Consider the following 19582-nt stretch of genomic DNA (forward strand, 5'->3'; position numbering starts at 1 on the left):
CCATCGTTTTTGTAATTTCGTCATTTTTTTCAAATCCTCAAAAATGATGAAAAACGGCGCGCTATAGTATGCCGTACGATATGGGCTATAGCCAATAGTCCAAAATGATGAGAAACGAGTATAACTTTTTTTTCCAAAATTTCAAAAAACATGGGCTATAACCCATCGTTTTTGTCAAATTGCGGAATTGCGGAAATTGTGGAAATTGCAGAAATGGTAATTGCGGAAATTGCGGAAATGGAAATTGCGGAAATTGCGGAATGATGCCGCTAACAAAACTGTAGTGTTACAGATATAAAACATAAAACCATCGTTTACACAGCATCGTTTATCACCAGATTCAAGAGAAAGCATTTAGACGTGTGTGTGTGTGTGTGTTCTGGTAAATTCTGACTGAAGCTGACTACATGCTGGATTGCAATATGACCCAGAATAACGGGCATTTATATCAGTGCATAGTCGAGCTGCAGTAGGCCTACCTCAATTTAGCTTCAATTCTTCCTCTCTGTGCTGAGGGCTTGTTTGTTTCCCCCATGTTTGCTCACCATTTGCAGTCACGTGATAAACACTTTCAAAATCAGAGGCAGAATTTGTATCATACTGAGACATTTATTTATGCATGTATGTTTTCCATTTAGACTGAATGCAAACACGGCAAATACACACCACTAAGCATATAGGGGAATGTAGAGCAAAAGGCTGTGGAGAAGTGAAGTTGGAGGATATCCAGTGGAGTGACTTGTACTGTATGTGTATGCACACACAAACGAAACAAAAATAAACTATCCCATTTCCATATTAAAAAAATGCTTGGTGTTAGATTAGTGGGGCCAATGAAAAACCGCTTCTTCTTGGCATTGCCAAAGACTACAGTTCAACGTCCTTCTGACCTGCTCCCTATGTCTCTGTTGCTATTGGACCAGTGGTTCTCAAACTTGTTCCATGGCTGCAGACCCCCATGTTAAAATGTTACAAAAATATTCCAAAGATTGTTTTTATTTATTTTTTAAATAGCAGATCTACAAGCTCACAACATGTCACTATAATAGCTTGTAGATCGGCTATTTTCAAACAGTCAATAATATATAAAGTGGTTAAACAGATTGTGATGGTATTAATAACTAATTTTGCTGGAGAACCCTTGGAACTGCCTCAAGGACCCCTGGGGGGTCCCCAGACCCCACTTTGAGAACCACTGCTCTGGTCAGCATAGTGTCACCTTGGACTTGGAGGGCTGGACATTTCTAGAAGATGCCCCTCACAGAAATAAACATCAGTGTGTCATATTGGTCCCCTGTCAGTGACAAAAATAAGGCACCCATTAACATTAGAATGACATTTCTATTGCACTATTGCACCTCATGGTTTAACTTATGCTCTGCCCTCCAGTGAAGTACACTTCAACCACACCTCCACTCTTGCTATTTGTACTGTTTTCTATATAGCTTACAAGATAAAAAACTAAAACAAACAACAGTATGGATGTTTATGTACAGCACAAACTTTGCACCTTTCAACTCACCACAATCACCTACACATGGCAAATTCTCTCCCAATGCCTACAGCAGATCAGTATTTATCTTTAGTGAATTTTCTGTCCAATAATTGGTACAGTATTACGGCAATCATAAAGGGATAATTGGGTTTTCTCTCAGCAGGAACAGGCCTACTGCTTGAAAGTGCCTTCACATCAATCCAGTGTCATATGACCAGATATTATAAAATAATAAAATAAAGCATACAAGGGAATCCCACAGAGATGTAACAAAACAGCAGGTCTACTCTGCAATTTCCCCCAAAATGTTCCACCGGTAATACAGTTTAGACAACAAGGGGGACAAAGCCATGGTCACAAGTGCGGCAGAGCTCCTTTACAGTATGTATCGCAATGTTTACTGTATGTAGTAAGATTTAGTTATGAACAGGAATTCACAGTTTCTCCTTCTAGAGGACAGATAACGGGATTTGCCAGTGGGCTTATTGCCAATTGCAGAAGCAGTCCAGTTCACTGCTTTGATTGAACGATAGCACAAAATCGACACTGAGAGCAACAGGGAAAACATGATTCAGGCTCCATTGGACGGTTTCATACTTAGAATGAACAATGCATAGTATTACAGTATTAAAAGGTTATATTTCCGTTTTGCGTAGGGTAAGGGTCTTAACACGTCACTATGTCCTGGCTTTGTCTGTGGGGAGGGGGGTGCACAGAGCTCACATTCTCCACATCTACAGCATATAAATAAACTCATACACATAACTTAAAGAGAAAGTCCAACAGAAAACAGAATTCATGTTTAATTTCATATGATCTTGGATAATTCAAGCATTCTCCATGGACATAGTGCTACAGCTAACCCCAAAGCTGAAGATCAGAGATAGCTCTGGATCCATTAACAGTAGGATTAGAATTTGACATTTCAAGCCCAAAATACCACTTTTTCAACTTTCTTAAAGCCAGAAACTCCACACATATCCCCAAACATGCCCCCTGGATACAATCGATCTTGATGTCATCACTATCTGACAGATTGACCTCTATAATCCTTGATATCAATGCCACAAAAGACAGCTCCTAACATGAGTAGAGACAATACCTAATTGCTCTCAATGTGCAGATTGATCACTTGCATGGTTTCCTCCGCCATCGGTGTGTGAATGTAATGCACAATCTATGTTACATAGTAAAGCGCTTTGAGTAAAGGCGCTATATAAATGCATCATTTATTTTTATTTATTTATGGTGAACGCACAGACAATTCCTTTTGTGATATTCACTTACAGTAGTTAACCTAGGGTCCTGTTAATTTTACCATAGGGTCCTGTTAATTTTACCAATTAAAAGCTGACATCTCTATTTGGCCATATCATACTACAAGCTCCCACAGCGTGTTATGACACACTGTGTGTGAGTTTGTGGATCAGCTACTTTTGCTATTCGTCCTATGATGATTTATATAGGGCATACGTGGTTAAGCCCAGTCCAGAATAGAAGAGACACACGTTGAATATACGCAAGATCATAGGAATAACAGTCTGCCACGATGGGGGGAGGGGGGTAAGTAAGAAAAGGTTAGGGGGGGGGGGAAAGTATCCTCACATTTCTGTAACATTAGATAAAACATTATAAACTTGTTGAGAAAGTCTCAACTGTGCCAAAAATAACAGCATTTTATTTAGGATGATGGCAGCTTCACAAAAAAGGGGGGATAAGCATGAGAGGAGACTGAGCTGAGTCCAAAACGGTTCTGTCCTCCAGAGCAGAACAGCTCTGTCCTTGTGTTCATCAGCAGTGTAGTCCATCAACTCTCACAGGTGTGTGTAATGTATCACACGTTGTCCCAGGAATCCCTACAGGTCCCTCTTCTGCCCTCAGAACTTCTCAAGGAATTTAGTTGTGGATGCGTCTTACATCAGATGTTTCATTCCCGCGGCTAGTTATGTATTTATTCTTTTCAAATCATGCACGAGATTATAATCATCTAATAATATACATATTTGATAAACAAGCAAACACTGGACATAAATTAGAACCTCTATAATAATTGCTAAAAATGTAAAAAGCTAATAAGACAGCTGATTGATTATACTGATGTCACACCAGAGGCGACGGCCCTCCTCCCCTGTACAGCTTCCTTCCCAGCCCTTCACACCCACCCTCATCCTGCTCCTCTTCCACCCTCATGGCATCAGTGCAGGCATTGCCATGGTGATTATTATAGAAAGCTATTTGTTGGGGGCAGGGTATTGGCGTTCCATAGTATTACTAATCTGTGTTTGTTTGTGTGTGCGTGCGTGCGTGCATGCGTGCGTGTTTCTGTGTGGGTGTTGGGAAGGTGTGTGTGTGTGTGTGTGTGTGTGTGTGTGTGTGTGTGTGTGTTGACTGTGGAGTAAACGAGGTGTGTACGAGTCTGGCGAGTGATCGAATGGATTCAACTCAGGCAAACACAACAAATCCTTGTAGTCTGTCAGATCAAATGAGATTTCTTCAAAGCCAGCAGACAGTGACTCTGACTCCATCCTGTAAAATGGATTAAATGCAACAACAAAACAAGAAACTACTGTATAGCATCAGGGGGATTCTAACACTGTATCAGCTGCATTTGATAGGGCACCGCCACTGACCAACCCAGTAAGTAGTCCAAAGAAGCAAATGTTTCGTTCCAAGGGAGACAGCAGGGTGAGGGCGGGCGGTGTTTGGGGTGCTGAGAGAGGACGAGGGACTGGGTGGTTTCGGAGGCCGCGTCACAGTTGGTTCTGGCTAAAGGGAGTTTGGGGAGTGCAAGTCCGCTGCATTGTCAAGGAGACAGAGGAACGGAGTGTGTTGCTGCGGAGGTGTGTATACACAGTGGGGACAGAAGTCTTCTGATAGGGGTTTAGTGTGGCATACTGCAGGAGACAGACAACAGGAGTCCGTTTCTCCTGTCCTCCATCCCAGGAGCAATCAAGACTGCAAATTAAATAACATAACAGCATGCTTGAGTCAGAATACAGACCAGCTATTATTACATTTGGACACATAATATTCATTGCGACACACATGCATGGCATTAGAGTGTGCCATAGGCGCGCAAGATTCTAACATTATACAACATCTACATGGGACACATCATATGGTCATACTAGCAAACTTTGATGTCAAAAAGCATGTGTGGTATGAAAAATAAGTTTGCATGTCTGACAAAAGTTCAGCTGAGCGAGAGACTTGCGAAGCGCTGCCAGCTTGTAAATGTGTTCTTTTTGATGAGCAACATCATACTGTGGAGTGTTTTCCTATTCATTCAATGCATGCCTTTTATGGTGTAATTGTAATGGGTGCAGTACTTAGTTTAGGCAGTTTTTGGTTTAGACTAGTCGAACTAAGTATGCACCCCATTGTAATTGATTAACTAACAGGTGGGATTCATCATCATTTCTTCTTTGTAATTATTTGTTTGGTCCAAAATATTGTGTGTGTTCATGATTGATGATTTGTCACGACAAGAGTTGGCTTCGTACGGCGCTTAAAAGGTCTTTAAATAAATTAAATAAAAACTTCCTATGGGGAAATGCATTGCGTTTTCATTTCCTGGGCCGTTCGTTGTTCTGAAAGGGGGAGGGACTGCGCCGCTCTATAGTAGAAATAGTAGAAATTTAACCGATTACATGGCATCATCTGGTGGTTAAACTCGGTACTGGTGCCAGATTTCTGAGAAAAGAAAAAAAACACTGAACCGGAAGTGGTTGTGTGGTGAGTCATAGCTACAGCCTGTGCCGTGTTCTCTCAGTGTAAACAATGGTTTCATACATGCAAGGTTGGATGGATTAAAGTAATATTAAGCTCTAAACATCATCCATTAGCTCAATCTGATCCCTATAAATGCTTTGGATCGCGTGCATCGTTGAGCTGTACAAATCTTCTCTTATGGGGGTCCTTGGCATGTATTTTCAAATGGCTAATGAGTATGATTTTGGGGGTCCTTAACATGAAAAAGTTTGGGAACCCCTGCTATAAAGTCAGTGAATACCAAGTGAATACTAAGTCATTGAATACCAAGTGAATACTAAGTCATTGAATACTCAGTGAATAGTAAGTCAAGCCCCCACCAGAAAATCTCCTTAATTTTCACAGTCTAATGTTTGTCAGCTATGTACAGTACAGTGATGTGAACTTTGTATGTGTGCGTGCTCAGCTTCACGTACTTCTGATTTCCTATGCTGCTCTTCGGTGGGTGACTCTGTTTCCCGGATGACCACAGCCTTTGTCACCAGCATGTCAGGGTGCTGCTGCTTGGCCTCTTGGATGGCCATAGCTAGGGCCTGGGGAAACACAATTTGTCATCACATACTCTACTAACAGTAATATACTTAGGGTAACACTTTACTTAAATGTCAGGTCTATAATGCATTATAATCTAATTTTTGTGATTATAAGGGATTATAACAGTCATTATAAATGTTTATAATCATGTAATGTTTATAGCTCATAGCATCATAATGCAAAGACATCATCGGCAGCAAGCGCCATTGGGTGATTGAGGATGAGTTCATATAAATATCTCAGGGCTGGTCTAAGCTTTTTATAAACAAGTATGACTCAGTCATAACTGCCAGGTGCAGCAAGCTCTCGATTATGAACAGCTACAGAATAATCAGTTTGTGTGCCGCAGCCTCTGCCTCAGCGCACAGCTTCATGTTGCAGCGTTCAGAGTATGGGTTTTATGCCATTCAGGCTATGGGTTCCCATTGGCAGAGGCCTCTTAGAGACAAGGCAGCCAATCATGAAATAGTGTCCACTATGGTCACAGGCACCAAACTACACCTTATTTAAGCCCCCACACCAATGGCCGCACAGATGAGGGCATTGGTTGGAAACTAGCAATGACACATGTGTCCTTATTTACGTCACGCTCCAGGTGCAAGATAGGGCTCTCAAGTGTTAAATTAACACTCAGGATTTTACTGTGTAACGATCCGTTGCATTATGGGGAAATACCACCTTTAAACTTTAAACCTTACCTGATCTTGGTCCACATCATCATCTCCAGTAATGATGATCCTCTTCTCAATTCTGGTCTCTGAGTAGCCTCCTTTCACAGTCTGCAATACACACACACACACGCGCAAACACGCACACACACACACACACACACACACACACACACACACACACACACACACACACACACACACACACACACACACACACACACACACACACACACACACACACACACACACACACACACACATCCACAAGAACAAGCATGAGTAAAACAAACTAAGCAAACCCACAAAGCACAATTCAGCCCCTAGGAGCCAGTCAGGCGCTACATCCGAGCATAGACGACATGGTAACGCCCCGTCTGCCTCTGATTGGCCTACAGACACTGCCAGCCTTACCAGACTTTCCTCCGAGGCAGAGCTCTGCTCCGAGGTGAATAGTCTGCCGCGAGGTTACTCGTGGTGGGATTTAATACAATTACGATATAATACAAGAGAATGACAGCTTCGCACGAGCGACAGTAATGTTTATTTTTGTAGAAGAGGAGAGAGAATAATTGATTGAATACGTACTGTACGCCGTAATATGATTTGATTTGGGTGTGTTTTAAGTGTTTTTGTTAATGTGTAATGTATTTGTAATATGTGTAAACTTGAAACATTATTGTACTGTAAATATGCCTATTTTCCCTTGATCTTTATCTTTTTTAGTAATAGTATTAGTTTACTATAATTAGATTAATACACGATAATCAACACTAACACTTTATTTAGAACACACCCAAATCCACCGCCGGGTAAAGTATACAGGTTGTCTACAATGAAGTACCCAACAGTGCCCCTGAAGTACCCAACAGTACCCCTGAAGTACCCAACAGTACCCCTGAAGTACCCAAAAGTACCCCTGAAGTACCCAACAGTACCCCTGAAGTACCCAACAGTACCCCTGACAGTTATAAGAAGTATTCGCCTCTGGCTTGACCTCTTGGTCAAACTCAAGCTTCAGATTAAAAATCCATATGTGGGAGTCTGGGAGACAAAAGTCAGATAATATGGTTGTTAATGACAAACTTGTTTGAATGGACAGAGTAAAAATCCCGATGCTGCCATTCAAAGCAACCAAAGGTATGTCATATCTTGCAGGTCTGATCGCACCCTACAAACCCTCCCGAGTGCTCAGATCAGCCGACGCAGGGAAGCTGGCAGTAGCCTCCCTAAAAACACTGGGACGACGCTCCACACGTCCCAAACTCTTCTCCCTTCTGGCTCCAAAACTAAGGAATGCACTTAAGTTCCCGTTGCAATCAGAACTGCTGCCGCAGTCTGAAAACCCACCTCTTCAGACTCCATCTTAGCCCATAGCACTTGCCGTAGTACTCGTCCTAGCCTCGACCTCCTACAGGCGTATGAAAAGGCCCAACTTATGTATCTTAGATAGCTTTTTATGTAGACCTACGTAGAGAGCAGTTTTTGTAGACTTATAGCATTTTATGTAAACATAGCACTGTATAGTGTATATATGCATAGTTTAGTTTCATTAATATAGATTTTCCACTGTTACGCTCTTAGCTTATGTATGATTCATGATAACTACTTTGTATGTATTTGATGTATTGCCATGCTTTATTATTCTTTGTTCTTGCTTAATGTAACAGAAAGTACAGTTATTTGTTCGTCAAGCATTTGCTAAATACAGTCACGTCACCAACAACAACATTTGGTCCTGTCTTTCAAGCTATGATACTGCATGTAGAGACAGTAGCCCTATGAGCACATACAGTACATGTACCTTGGTAACTTGAGTAGTGGTTGCTGAGGTGACATTATCAGCTGTGACGGTCAGGGGGGATACAACTGAGTCTCTGCCCGGGTGGCCTGCTTTCACCTACAGAACAATCATTATATGAGTGATTCACTCCATCTGTACAGTTCCAGGATCAGTTTTCACATTGCAGGAGGCTGTAGCAACATTATGAGCTGTAATAACTGCTCATAATGTAATAAGGGCTCATAATGTAATAAAAACTCATAATGTAATAATCAGCTCATAATGTAATAAAAACATGAGCGCATAACATAACTGATTTTTCTATAATGTAATAATGTGTTACATTATGAACGAACACATTCACAGTCACTGTAGTGGTAGTAGCAATGTAGTATTGAGTGCCTAACAAGTACATTGCACACGTGTGCAGATATTATGTAGTTATGTAGTTGTTAGGCACTCGCACACGCACATGCACAGTGCGCACGCGCGCACACACACACACACACACACACACACACACACACACACACACACACACACACACACAGCGAGAGAGAGAGAGAGAGAGAGCGAAAGACAGCCTGAATTGTACCATCAAGGGCTTTGTTTCATAGCAAATATCACTGTGTCAGCCTCATTCAGTCAATGCCTTGAGCATAAACATCTGGTCAACAATGGGGACATAAACATCTTCGTAGCCTCTATCTAGCGGTATATTACATACAGTACAGATCAACTCCACGCAAAGACAGCAAGGATGCACAAGGTGGAGTCATTTAGGGGCCCACAAATATACAGGGAAAAGATACAGTAAGCCTTGATAATTTGTGTGGATACTTACAGGAGAGCCATTTTCTTTAGTAATAGATGCCTCCCTCGTACTGAGAATCTGTGTGAAGACAAGAATTCAGGTCTAAAATCACAAATTCAGAAACATTATGAAGTCAAGAGGACATCTTGTGTGAAAAGTATAATCTGCATTAGCATGATTAATACACACTTAATACATGATTAAGAATTCATAAAGTACATTGCAGAGGAAAGGTAAAGGCAATTTGGAACCCATAATACTGTTCATCAACTGTTAGTCAAAAATCAGGATACAAGCAGTATTGCAGAATTGTATACAGTACATTTGGGTCAATGTCTCATGTCTCACAAAATCTCTTGAAGACCTAAGGAACTAATTGCTAAAAATATCGAAGAAGCTTAATTGAAGCTATCTCTTGTCAAAATCATGCAGTCTATGGCACAAGCCATGATGCGACAAACCTTATGTTTATGTATTACTTGAACAAATCAATAATCAATTCTTAGGAGCAGCACATGCACATTTCATGGTGAATTAGTTTAAAATGAAAGCAATATATTCCATGAAGCCTCTCGCTGTTTTGATTTACAGCCTGTGTAAAAACCTGAATCCTGAGAGTTGGCAGGGGGTTGACTGTCAAAGTCAAAGTCATACGATTTTTTCTCTGCATTTGACCCATCTCTTGGAGCGGTCAGCCGCAGCCAAGGAGCGGTGAGCTGCAGCCGTGCCGCGCTCAGGAATCATTTGATTTGTTGATTTGACCCCCCAATTCAACCCATTGATGCTGAGTGCCATTGGGTCCCATTTTTACAGTCTTTGGTATGACCTGGCCCGGGGGTCGAACCCCCGACCTCCCAGTTTCAGGGCGGACACTCTAACCACAAGGCCACTGTGTCTGGACTGCTCAGGAGTCTACTGTGTAAAGACTCATTTATGCGATGTCACAGGAACGACCTGCCGGCGACACGTTGGCTCCACAATGTATGAATCAGGCTTAATGCCTTCCAAATTCACACTCCCCATCCCACTGACATGCAGACAGAACAGCAGACACAGGGAAAACATGCAGCCATGCCTTTGTGCAGAGAAACCGGCATGGCCACATACCATGTCTCCCTCTGCTGGTGCAGCTATGTCAGTGCTGGAGACCTTTGTCTCTGTGCAGTTGACGTCATCCTCTGTTTGCTGCAGGCGCAGGCGCAGGCGCGCGCACACACACACACACACACACACACACACACACACACACACACACACACACACACACACACACACAGTCACGCAGTCACACAGAGAGAGAAAAGCCACTGTGGCATATTCTGACATATTTTCAAACTGTGACCAGAGACCTAGCTTGCGCTTCAAAGGCCTCCTCTGAAGATCACTGCCACTGTTCAGTCAGGCCAGTAGCTGAATGGCAAATGAGCCCAGCGGTAATTAATTTTTAATCAGGCACCTGTGGGGCAGCTTGAGCTAAAATCCTTGCCTCTGGAGATGAATGGATTTCCCACCCGCTTTCATCCTGCTCATTAATTCCCTGTCAATACTTTAATCACTTCGTAATGATGTCATTCATGTGGTCCGTTCAGTCAGTGAAGTCCAAAGAATAATAAGGGACACACATTCATCAGTGGCTCCAGAGCAGTGGGAGAAGCATCTAGAATTCTAAATTCTAAACCGTGTAGCCGATGTCCTCATCTCTCTAAAAATATTGTACAGAAATGACTGATTGGAGGCAGGGCTTGAAATTAACCTTTGGGGCACTAAGTAAATCTCCCATTCAGAGAAGGCACAGAAGACACTTGTACGAGCACACAAATATTTTAAATCAGCTAACTGCATGCTTTTGGTGAATACATGTTTGAATAGATGAATATTCTCAGTTTACAAGTTAATAGCCCTAGAATGTCTGTGATCTTGCATACATTTCATGCATTCCAAATACACAGCCATAGGTGATACCATTCTTATTTCTTACAATGAGAACAATTAAGGTAATGACTTTGTATGCTTCAACAACTGACAGATTCCAGACATTAGGGACCTGGATGTATGTATCTTTATATACCCTTACTGTATCTCAACTGCGCAAAAAATATTCAAAATGTAACAGCACTATTGCTTTGTTACATTAGTGGAGAAAGGTCCCTTAGATATGTACTGGTAGGTCTATCTTACCTGTGGGGAGACATATGTGACGTTAGAATTGACCTCCGAGCCATTGGTATTGATTTCTGTCTTGGTGTCGGCCATCTTCAGCAGGTGGGCCATGCTTACAGCGCTGGCGTCTTTTTTTGCCACCGGGGGCTGCGGGGGACACAAAAGGTACAGTGAGACAACGCAAAGCACACAAATGAGCCAGCTTCAATGTGCAGAGAAGTCTCCAACACTGAAAAGAGGCACAACTTAAGTATTAGAACACATTCGGCCTTAAAACCTCTACAACTGACAAAATACTTGTGTGAACTTTATACTGTTTGCGTTAATACTGTTTTGCTTGAACACAGAAACGCATGCTGTGAATGATTCCGCAAATTTAGGAAAACAAAAAAGACAGACATCAAATAACAGGAAATAACAAGAAGCAACAAGAAATAGCAGGTGATACATTGAGAAATGAATAAATCTAAATGTATGAATCAAAACAAATAAATACAAATGAGAAGGCACATGAATTAAACATAAACACTTCCACACAAAACAGAAGATGGTCCAACGTAAAAGATGCGTGATGGAATCCAACTGAGGCAGGGCTGATCCGGTGTAAGCATTGTGGTGATGACGATGAGGCAGGGATGAGATACTGTGTGTTTCCTAGTGTCTACCTCGTGGTGCACACGCTCTTCAGGAAGCCTCTCCTCTACGGGAGACTTGTCAGGGTATGAGCCCATGAGACGGGCCGAGTAGAACCTGGAGGTTTCCTCCAAGTCCTCTTGGCCCATATCCAGCTCGGAGATGGTCTTGGGCAATTCCTCAACCCCCGAGTGGAGGTCCATGACCACGGTGAAGTCCACCTCGGCCTCCAGGCTGGACGTGGAGCTGACCGTCATGCTGGAGCACCTGCGCTCAATGCCCAAGTGGCTGTCCCTCATGCCGGCCGAGCCGTCGTGCTCCCGGTCCTCCTCGTAGGCCGAGCCCTGCAGGGGCCTCCTGTCCCCGAGCTCCCTCTGGAAGAGGGGATCACCACGCAAGATAGGACGGGATGAGATGGGAGTGACACCCGGATGTGTCAAAGCGGAACGTATTACCATTCAGAAAAGATTCAAAAAACGAAGGCGTAATCGTAATGCATGCTGTATGCTGTAGCATAGCCATACGTTATCAACAAAATAAGTACTGAATAACTGTGTAGGCTCAGGGTCAGGATTGGAGAGGTAATGGTACTTTAAAGAAATCCAAGGACCTAAGTACTTACTCCAAAATAGATGCATCTACATTCTACAGGTCACTGAAAGCATTCAGAGTACATTACAAATTAGTTTAATGATTACAATTACATGCAGGTAATCAGTAATCTTTAGCAGTCACGGCTGCCAGTGCCCTCAGAAAACTTGACAGTGTTCTCTGTAGTTTCTGAAAGAAACCTTTTAAGCTTTTCACGCTAATGCAGATGAGTCAGGCACCAGTGGCTAGGTACTGTACGTAGCATGCAGAGTTTATGAAGGAAACAAATAATCTAGTAAAACGTGATATACGCGGATACGAGGAAAATGGATGGTGAAGGTGTGGTTATACTGTATGAGGGCGCGTTTAAAGACAAATGAATAACCTTGACATCAGCAAATGGCTCTTCATAAATGGCAGGAGTAGAGAGAGGCTCCTGCAGAGGGAAGGAGAGGAAAGCACAGCACAGGGCATCCTGAGGTTAATGCAAGCAGAATACACTATGTACGCACACGCATGCACGCACGCCACACACACACAGCCTGGTAGAGCTCGACTGGGACCGTAAAATTTAAGGCCTGACCTGAACATAAATAAATTCTGTTCAAACCTAAACTAGGATTGAGGCATTACGCTTCTTACCAGCCCTCCAGTAACCAGTGCAGACATTTACTAATTATTATTTTTGCCAAGAATAAATCATATTAGCAGTTTTATCATCCCAAACAAAAACCAAGCTTAGGTTAAGCAATTCCTGACCCAACATGAGCCCCCAGAGGCTTCAGTCAGGCCCAGATGGAATCTGTCAGGTTCAGGCATAATTTCCGAGCTCCGCAGAAAGATTGTATCGTAGCTAATACACTTTGGAAGACAGAAAAGAGGCGAGTTTGAGGCTAAGAATTACCGTAATCCATCATCTCAAGCTATATTTCCATGTTAGAAATAGCAGTGACTTGGCAAAAACTAAAAAAAATCAATCATGCAGTGTGTACAACAGGTTTTCTGCATAGTAACGGTCACATAGAAAGTGCTGCATCATTACGACCTTGGCAATCAACACAATTGCATTGAGATGGCAAAACAATATCGTAAAATGTAAAATGAGAACTAATATAAAAATGACTCCACGTGATCTTTGTGTTTTTTACAACTAGATGTCTGCCATATGCTGACACATACAGAGAGCTATAGTATGCAACACCTCTTCTCATGTTTAAGCCAAGTCCATGGCTCAGATGAAAGGGTGGGAGTGATGAAAGCTGTCAAATGGATTCATTTCAAATTCCTTTCATTCCACTGCCAATCGCATGCAGACTCACGCCGGCACACAGTGAAATGAAAGGAAGTGAAGTGTGATCGCAGCCTGTGTTAGATGTTGTGCTGTGTGTGTTGCTGTGGTTTCAGTCAACAGGAGCCAAGGCAGCACAGCGTTCTGATTAAAGAATTATCATCGTCACCTAATTTATGCAGCATTTTGTGAACTGATGTCCTCCTAAATTGTTGTTAATCAATTTAATCTACAGTAATTAACAAAATCAGTAAAGAACAAATCAGTTCCATACTCATTGGTGAGATGATTCACTGAAATGATTGATGATGTAATTTTTCTCCTTTTTGCTCAAGTCATTCATGTCATAGTGATTTCTGTATTTTCTGTCTGGATACGGCATGTAGTCGTGAAAAAAAAAATCAAAGCAATGACAATACGTGAGCCTTAATTTCCTTACAACCCTTTCTGACAGAGAACAAGAGTTGGAAGGAAACGAGCAGCTTAGAGGGGAGAGCAGGGAACAGAACCAAACAAAAGCTAAAGCATGATTGAAGCGTGATCTGTTCTGTGCTTTGTTTTTGAGCAGCTTTTTTCACAGCCAGCAGTGCATTTTACACATTTCCCAGATGTTGTGATGCAGTTATGTATGAAGGCAGAGGGAGGTACGGAATTCATTACTCATTACTGACTTCACCAGGTAAATGGAGCCAAAAGAACTGTCACATAAAGTAACACTCCGCCCCCTCTTCATAAACATGTCATGTAATATGTATTGTATGCTGCACATTTTCAAGTCACTGAAAATGGAGAAAAAAGAAGAAAAATGGTGTGCGAGTCTGTCTGAAGCTCATGCGATGTTTTACTTCCAATGAATAGAGCAGATGCCAAGCAGTTACCGAGTGTCTCTTCTTGGCTGCATCCACGCCAGGCTCCCTACTGGCATTTCGGCTGTTCCGCAGTATGAGTCCAGACTGCCTGGCCTTCTGTGTTTTAACTGGAGGCGCCGGTGGAGCCATTTTGGGAAGAGCGGTGGCCTTTGAAGCGAATGACGGGCTCTCTATAGGTCCGCCGGTGAAATGATAACAGTCAGCTTCTGTTCTAGCCTCCAGATCTGTAGCCAATGTCGGGTGGAAGCTGGAGACGTCGGCCCACTGAAGGTCTGAGGTGCCCTCTGGAGAGCCCACTGACCAGCGGTATTCCCTCCTCATGCCGCGCAGCAGCTCTTCCTGACCTGGCCTGTCCCTGTCTTCTTTGCATGCTATGCTCTTTGACCTCTCTGGCTTGAGAGGAACGATTCGGGTGATTTCTGATTGGCAGCTGCCTGATAGTCTGTGGAAGGACCTCCTCTGAACCTTGTCTCCCATAACACTTTCCATATCCTCTGCCCCAGAGCTGCTGACTTTTCGCTCATGTGTCCTGACCTGTCTGAGTTTGACCTCTGCTAGCTCCTTGTTGTCAATTAGGCTCCTCCCTCTTATGTGTGTGTTGATAATGTACTCCTCTTTACCTTCTGCTATCAAATCACCATGCCCTGCTTTCCCGGGGCCATTCACTGGGCCTATGTTTACATCTGCTGAACCCTCTTGACATTCTTTGCTCTTTGCCATGCCTGTTCCCTGAGTAAAAACGTCTTTGCATTCTGCTGTTGATACATCGTCTCTCTTTTTGTCTTTATATACCCTGACTATCTGATCCTCATCTGTCTTCTGGTTATCTTTCGTACTAGTCACCTCTGGAGATGGCTCTGTATGACTTCCCGAATTTGACGTCTTCTCCGAGCTGTCCTCCCAGTCCGAGCCCTCGTTTTCCTCACCGTTTGAATAATCACCTTCTTTCTCATAGATGAACTCTGCAGACTTTCCTAGGTTCAAACTCTGTGGCCTCTTCTTTCTCCTTTGCTTATGGGAGGGCTTGTGTTCCTTTGCCTGCTGTGGGTCTGGTGCCTCAGGGTCAAGGGCCTGACACAGTTTACCCGGAGATGTTTCTTGAAACGAGTCTGCCGTCTCAGACAATTGAACCATGAAACGGCTTTTGTTCGTGGGACAAGGTTCAGCACACTCCTGTGCTTCCCTTGATGGAGGTGATGGAAAATCATCAGTGTGGTGTTTCATTTCCCCCGTTACCTCGATATGTATCATCGTGGTAACTTCCGTCTCTTTCTCGTTCTCCACAAGTTTATCTGTCTCCCGAGAGGAATCTTCCACTAATGGGGGGGAGGTGAGAGCATTGTTTTTCTCCTCTGCTTTCCAGTCATGGTCTTGTTCATAAGCGACTTGTTTGTCAATCAGTACCCACTCCTCAGAGCCCTACATGTTGATATAGATTAACACCGTTAGATAATCCAAAACAGCACTACTACAAACAATTAAAACACAATAATGTCATTTATAATGTCTAAAGGAAAAAATTAAGGGAAAAAAAGAAAGAATACATACATGCTTAGGTTTTGGAGTAATATACATGAAATATATCATGCAGTACATTCAATCATAATTCTAAGTATGCTATATCACAGTGGTTCTCAAAGTGGGGTCCAGGGACTTTCAGGGTTCTTGAGAGGGTTCCAAATGGACCCTTGCAGGTCTGTAACTCTGAGAGTGTACAAATGGAACCAAACAGGTCCATTTTGTCCACGTGTATACACTCTCAGAGTTATGGAGGTCCTTGAAATAAATAAAACTTTGAGAACCACATTATATCATGAAAGAAAGAGAGACAGAAAGAAATGTGCAACCTCAGGGGAAGTCACCACAGTCTTCTGGATGAAACCCTCAACCGACAGGCAGTTAACAGGGTCCTCCCCCCCTGCTGGGACAACCAGCTGGCAGGCGGGGGGAAAGGACAGGCCATAAGAGAGAGCAGAAGAACAGAGGGGAGAGTAGCCGTTGGTTAGAGAGACCTGTGACTCTTTCGGCTAATTACACTTATCTATCTATTACAAAAAGACGTTATTTAAACTGAGAAAAGTATCGATGCGTGTTGACAAGTTTGTTACAGCTGAAAATGCAGTGCGTCATTCTGGTCATTCGAGTATCCCAGGAGTCTTATATGCCATTTCATGCAGCAGAACTTTTAACCGGGTAAATACCAAATCAACTGAAACGGAATGAGTCACACAGAAAGTGTTCTTCATGAGTGCATGCCAGCCTGCATGCACTCCACCTGTATACACCTGCCAGATCCGTCAAACCAACTAAGTAGCTATTTGCAATGCAAATATAATCCCTTCTGCACCCACATCAAAGGGCTAATTTATCAGGATTTCTGTGAGACATAACTCCTCAAGGGCAGTGAGATGTTTTCTTTTTTTTTTAACTTATTTTTTCCAAGCTCCCACCTTCAGTCCTTCAACAGAAAAATGCCATAACCTCTGTTGGATCATAAAACATGGCATATTTTGCCACAGGCAATGTTTGACATCCACCGGACATGACCTGATTGCTCTCATTGCAGGGTGAGAGACTGTCTATCAACAAAGTTAGATGCAACAGAAGTGACTGAACCAATTAAAGAATGGAAGTACACTATCTGAAGGCTGCAATCTTCATTCTCCATACCCGGAACAGCCACAAAAGAAATCGATCAAAGCTCTGGGAGCTCTTTTTATGTGATCCAGTACAAAGTGAGCCTACCGCTATATCACTTCTTAGGCAATCTTAGAGAATGGAGAGCTCAGACAATTAATCCTCTCTCAAGTGTCTAGAATTTAGTGAATCTCAAAAGACATTGTGAATCTAATCTATTTGAGTTGATTCACTCTGAGATACAGCTGTCAGTAATCTTCAAGCCCCCCTGAGATAATGTTGCCATTCACTTGTACGGCAGACATTTTAAGGGTTCAAGTCCAACAGTCTGAACCCTATTGGTTTTGTGCAAATTAGTTCTTCTCCTTCTGCTGAATTTTTGCAAATTTCCGTGAAATGGTAAGTGGTAGAGACATGAGAGACATGAGAGGGCATTGTGTCCATTACTTTCACCACAGATATGTCCCTATTTGCACAAACGGAAAAAAGGGTATGTACGTTGCATGGTATGTCTACTTAAGTACCTAAAAGATACATTAAGTTTCATTGAAATTGACCACTAGGGGGACGCTACACATCAAGAAATGGGCATGGCTTGGCATAACATACCATACTTCAAATAAATAAATAAATAAATAAATAAATAAATAAATACAAATAATCAATCATTACAAACACATGTTGCTACTGTAGGTGCAAGTTTTCAAATGTGATGGTTACTTAAAGTACATCCCATTATACGAGTATACGAGTGTAGCATTGGGTGTGGCCTTCAATCAATTTGTACCAACATCAACAAACTAGGTGGATGTGTTTAATGAAGCTGTTGAAACATCACCCACATGTTTTGAAATAGAACAGTAGGGGATGGTGGCTTTGCACGTAGATGAATGAGCGCCTATCTGATTGTCATGAAACCTGTTCGTTATCTTTAATACAGGTGTCGGAAACTGTCAGAGGGTCTTGAAACCCTGTAGCTTTCAACTTGTCTATGTTGGCTTGAACCCCAACATCGCTGACTCTATTCATTCTTGTGATCTCTATCTCACAGCAATATCGTCACAGAGGAGATAAAAGTGCTTTTATCTATTGTCCCTTGACAGGGGAAACCGTTTCTAACTGTAACTAGCGTTCCAAAATATATATAAATTAGCTTTTCTGTTTTATATCGTACCAGTACATCTTCAGGCTTGAATTATTCAAAGACAAGGTAAAGCATACAAAAAAAAGCATACAGACAGAGCAAGGTATTGTCCGGTAGCTTGTGTGTCCTGCTTTAACCTACAGCAGCAAAAGGGAGAAATTCATGAGGGCACCAGCAAAGACTGGAATATCAATGTCCGCTTTAAGGAATGCCAAACATCAGAGGACGTTTGAGATGTGGGATATTGACCAGTGTGGAACTCCCAGTGGAACCCCATAACCCCCCCACTCACTGCCTTCTTCTCGGGCGTGCCACTTGGGGAGGTCTCTGACAGACCCTTCTCACGGGTCGTCAGCTTGCTGTTTGGCTCCCTCAGGGCTCTCTTCAACTCATTGATACTGGCCTGGTGCTTCAGTAAGACATCCTCCGACTTGTCCAAAAACTAGAGGAGGGATGCACAGAATGACAGCGAGGAGAGAGAGAGAGAGAGAGAGAGAGAGAGAGGGTGGGTGTATGTTATAGCAAGACCTCAATGTAATTTTCACAATTAAATCATATTGTGATTTGATATGCAAGTGGACTGTGATCAACATTACATTTAACAATTAATTTAACATCAATGTTTTTCAAAGAATCAGTTCTATGGATCTGTGTGGTGTTTTGGCAGTTGTGACTGCATTGCTATTCTCTGCTAAAATTACATTTAGGATGCTATTGAACACATTGAAATACAGGAAGAATATAATTATGAATATATTCACAACTAAAGCGAATTTGCAAATAGCAAAAAGTCTATATTTCACATGTCTGATCATTCACTGCATTTCAGATTAGTGAAGTACCTGCATGATTAGTACTGTACACCTATAATTTACACACATACAGAAATAATAGTTTCAGTCTTGAAAATGTGTTATGTTCTATGAGCAACAGTATAACAAGGCATTATAATATCAATGTCCGTCTTCTCTTAGAAGGCATACATTCCAGTGTTGCATCATCAATAGAGAAACAAGCATTCCATTGGAGACTTGCCAAACCTTCCAATAAACAACATTTTTGCAATAAAGTCCGCAAAGGCAATCAAATATCCTGCAGTCCCAGCTGCCGTTATAAAAATGTTACAACATGAAATTACAATAAACATCTATAAACATGCAGCTAGACGCGTGCTTGGCACAGAACACAAGCAAAG

General features: G+C 42.4%; 2 protein-coding genes across 6 annotated transcripts in view; both read right to left on the minus strand.

The window, feature by feature from the left end:
- Positions 1-372: 372 nt before the first annotated feature.
- Positions 373-19582, minus strand: part of LOC308335986 (band 4.1-like protein 1) — a 106438-nt gene continuing 87228 nt past the window's right edge. For 2 of the 5 annotated variants that reach the window (XM_080793226.1, XM_080793225.1), the window contains 9 exons: positions 18680-18829; positions 12835-12885; positions 11244-11372; positions 10173-10250; positions 9096-9143; positions 8273-8368; positions 6499-6579; positions 5683-5799; positions 373-4450 (listed from right to left, as the gene is read on the minus strand). In XM_080793226.1, the coding sequence (XP_080649352.1) occupies positions 4445-4450; positions 5683-5799; positions 6499-6579; positions 8273-8368; positions 9096-9143; positions 10173-10250; positions 11244-11372; positions 12835-12885; positions 18680-18829 (756 nt within the window). In that variant the 3' untranslated portion in view covers positions 373-4444. Of the gene's footprint in view, positions 4451-5682; positions 5800-6498; positions 6580-7818; positions 7880-8272; positions 8369-9095; positions 9144-10172; positions 10251-11243; positions 11373-12834; positions 12886-18679; positions 18830-19582 lie in introns of those variants that run through there. The other 3 variants (XM_080793227.1, XM_080793228.1, XM_080793229.1) reach the window with 3 other exon arrangements.
- On the minus strand, positions 14173-18272 carry LOC308325736 (uncharacterized protein; the record flags this gene model as incomplete). Its single annotated transcript, XM_080778399.1, has 4 exons — positions 14173-14184; positions 14616-16025; positions 16454-16540; positions 18162-18272. The coding sequence occupies 4 exons, from the start codon at positions 18270-18272 to the stop codon at positions 14173-14175; spliced, it is 1620 nt and encodes a 539-aa protein (XP_080634525.1).

Source organism: Protomyctophum bolini (assembly GCF_963924005.1).
Source record: "Protomyctophum bolini genome assembly, chromosome: 2".
Lineage (NCBI taxonomy): Eukaryota > Metazoa > Chordata > Actinopteri > Myctophiformes > Myctophidae > Protomyctophum > Protomyctophum bolini.